General features: G+C 42.5%; 1 protein-coding gene across 1 annotated transcript in view; it reads right to left on the bottom strand.

Annotated features, from left to right (window-relative positions):
* Window positions 1–2,500, bottom strand: part of pltp (phospholipid transfer protein) — a gene marked incomplete in the record, with an annotated part of 16,150 nt that overhangs the window by 2,463 nt on the left and 11,187 nt on the right. The window contains 2 exon segments of the mRNA XM_065955483.1: window positions 92–268; window positions 2,178–2,333. Coding sequence (XP_065811555.1) covers window positions 92–268; window positions 2,178–2,333 — 333 coding nt within the window.

Genomic DNA, 2,500 nt, shown 5'->3' with positions numbered 1-2,500 from the left:
CCTGAAATAAGGGGGGGTTGCACCCTTGTGATGGTTTAAGGGGGTGTAGTTATAGGCTGAAGTGTGAGTGAGGTTCTGTTTTGGTTGTGACCTTCTCGTTGACGATGTGCATCTGGAAGATTCCGGCTTTGTAGTAGGCGAACATCCCGCTGTCGAAGAAGTACTCGGACAGAGCGAGATAAACCATCCGGTCGTACTCATTGATGACCGGATCCACGGCGTTGTTCGTCAGCGTCTCATTTGGGTCCAACAGGTCGAAAAACATACCCTATAAACACACACTGTTACTACAAGTTACCTCTGACTGTAATATGACATCTGACTGTAATATGACCTCTGACTGTAATATGACCTCTGACTGTAATATGACCTCTGACTGTAATATGACCTCTGACTGTAGTATGACATCTAACTGTAGTATGACCACTGACTGTAATATGACCACTGACTGTAATATGACCTCTGACTGTAGTATGACCACTGACTGTAGTATGACCACTGACTGTAATATGACCACTGACTGTAATATGACATCTGACTGTAATATGACATCTGACTGTAGTATGACCACTGACTGTAATATGACCACTGACTGTAATATGACCTCTGACTGTAATATGACCACTGACTGTAGTATGACCACTGACTGTAATATGACCACTGACTGTAGTATGACATCTGACTGTAATATGACATCTGACTGTAGTATGACCACTGACTGTAATATGACCACTGACTGTAATATGACCACTGACTGTAGTATGACATCTGACTGTAATATGACATCTGACTGTAGTATGACCACTGACTGTAGTCTGACATCTGACTGTAATATGACATCTGACTGTAGTATGACCACTGACTGTAATATGACCACTGACTGTAATATGACCACTGACTGTAGTATGACATCTGACTGTAATATGACCTCTGACTGTAGTATGACCACTGACTGTAATATGACCACTGACTGTAATATGACCTCTGACTGTAATATGACATCTGACTGTAATATGACCACTGACTGTAGTATGACATCTGACTGTAATATGACCACTGACTGTAATATGACCACTGACTGTAGTATGACCACTGACTGTAATATGACCACTGACTGTAATATGACCTCTGACTGTAATATGACCACTGACTGTAGTATGACATCTGACTGTAATATGACCACTGACTGTAGTATGACATCTGACTGTAATATGACATCTGACTGTAGTATGACATCTGACTGTAATATGACCTCTGACTGTAATATGACATCTGACTGTAGTATGACCTCTGACTGTAATATGACCTCTGACTGTAATATGACCACTGACTGTAATATGACATCTGACTGTAATATGACATCTGACTGTAGTATGACCTCTGACTGTAATATGACATCTGACTGTAATATGACATCTGACTGTAGTATGACCTCTGACTGTAATATGACATCTGACTGTAATATGACATCTGACTGTAATATGACCACTGACTGTAATATGACATCTGACTGTAATATGACATCTGACTGTAGTATGACCTCTGACTGTAATATGACATCTGACTGTAGTATGACGTCTGACTGTAATATGACCACTGACTGTAATATGACCACTGACTGTAGTATGACCACTGACTGTAGTATGACCTCTGACTGTAATATGACCACTGACTGTAGTATGACCTCTGACTGTAATATGACCACTGACTGTAATATGACCTCTGACTGTAATATGACCACTGACTGTAGTATGACCTCTGACTGTAGTATGACCTCTGACTGTAGTATGACCACTGACTGTAGTATGACATCTGACTGTAATATGACCACTGACTGTAGTATGACCACTGACTGTAATATGACCACTGACTGTAGTATGACCTCTGACTGTAGTATGACCACTGACTGTAATATGACCTCTGACTGTAATATGACCACTGACTGTAATATGACCTCTGACTGTAATATGACCACTGACTGTAGTATGACCTCTGACTGTAGTATGACCACTGACTGTAGTATGACATCTGACTGTAATATGACCACTGACTGTAGTATGACCACTGACTGTAATATGACCACTGACTGTAATATGACCACTGACTGTAGTATGACATCTGACTGTAGTATGACCTCTGACTGTAGTATGACCACTGACTGTAATATGACCTCTGACCTTGAAGTGCATGTCGAGGCTCCTGGACGACACCACGGGATCTTCAATCAGAGAATAATCAATCCCGATATAACCATCGACCTCCGTCCTCACAGGGATCGTCTCCAGCATCGAGTTCACGTGGACGAGAGCAGCGTTGTTCAGAGCGGGACAGATCTGAGAGAGAGGGTGAGACAGGTCACAGAGAGAGAGAGAGAGAGACAGGTCAGAGAGAGAGGGTGAGACAGGTCACAGAGAGAGAGAGAGAGGGAGAGAGACAGGTCAGAGAGAGAGGGTGAGACAGGTCACAGAGAGAGGGTGAGACAGGTCACAGAGAGAGAGAG

The sequence above is a fragment of the Labrus bergylta genome, chromosome 5 (assembly GCF_963930695.1).
Source record: "Labrus bergylta chromosome 5, fLabBer1.1, whole genome shotgun sequence".
Taxonomy (NCBI): domain Eukaryota; kingdom Metazoa; phylum Chordata; class Actinopteri; order Labriformes; family Labridae; genus Labrus; species Labrus bergylta.
The sequence above is the reverse complement of the archived record's forward strand: the minus strand, read 5'-3'. Positions and strand labels throughout refer to the sequence as shown.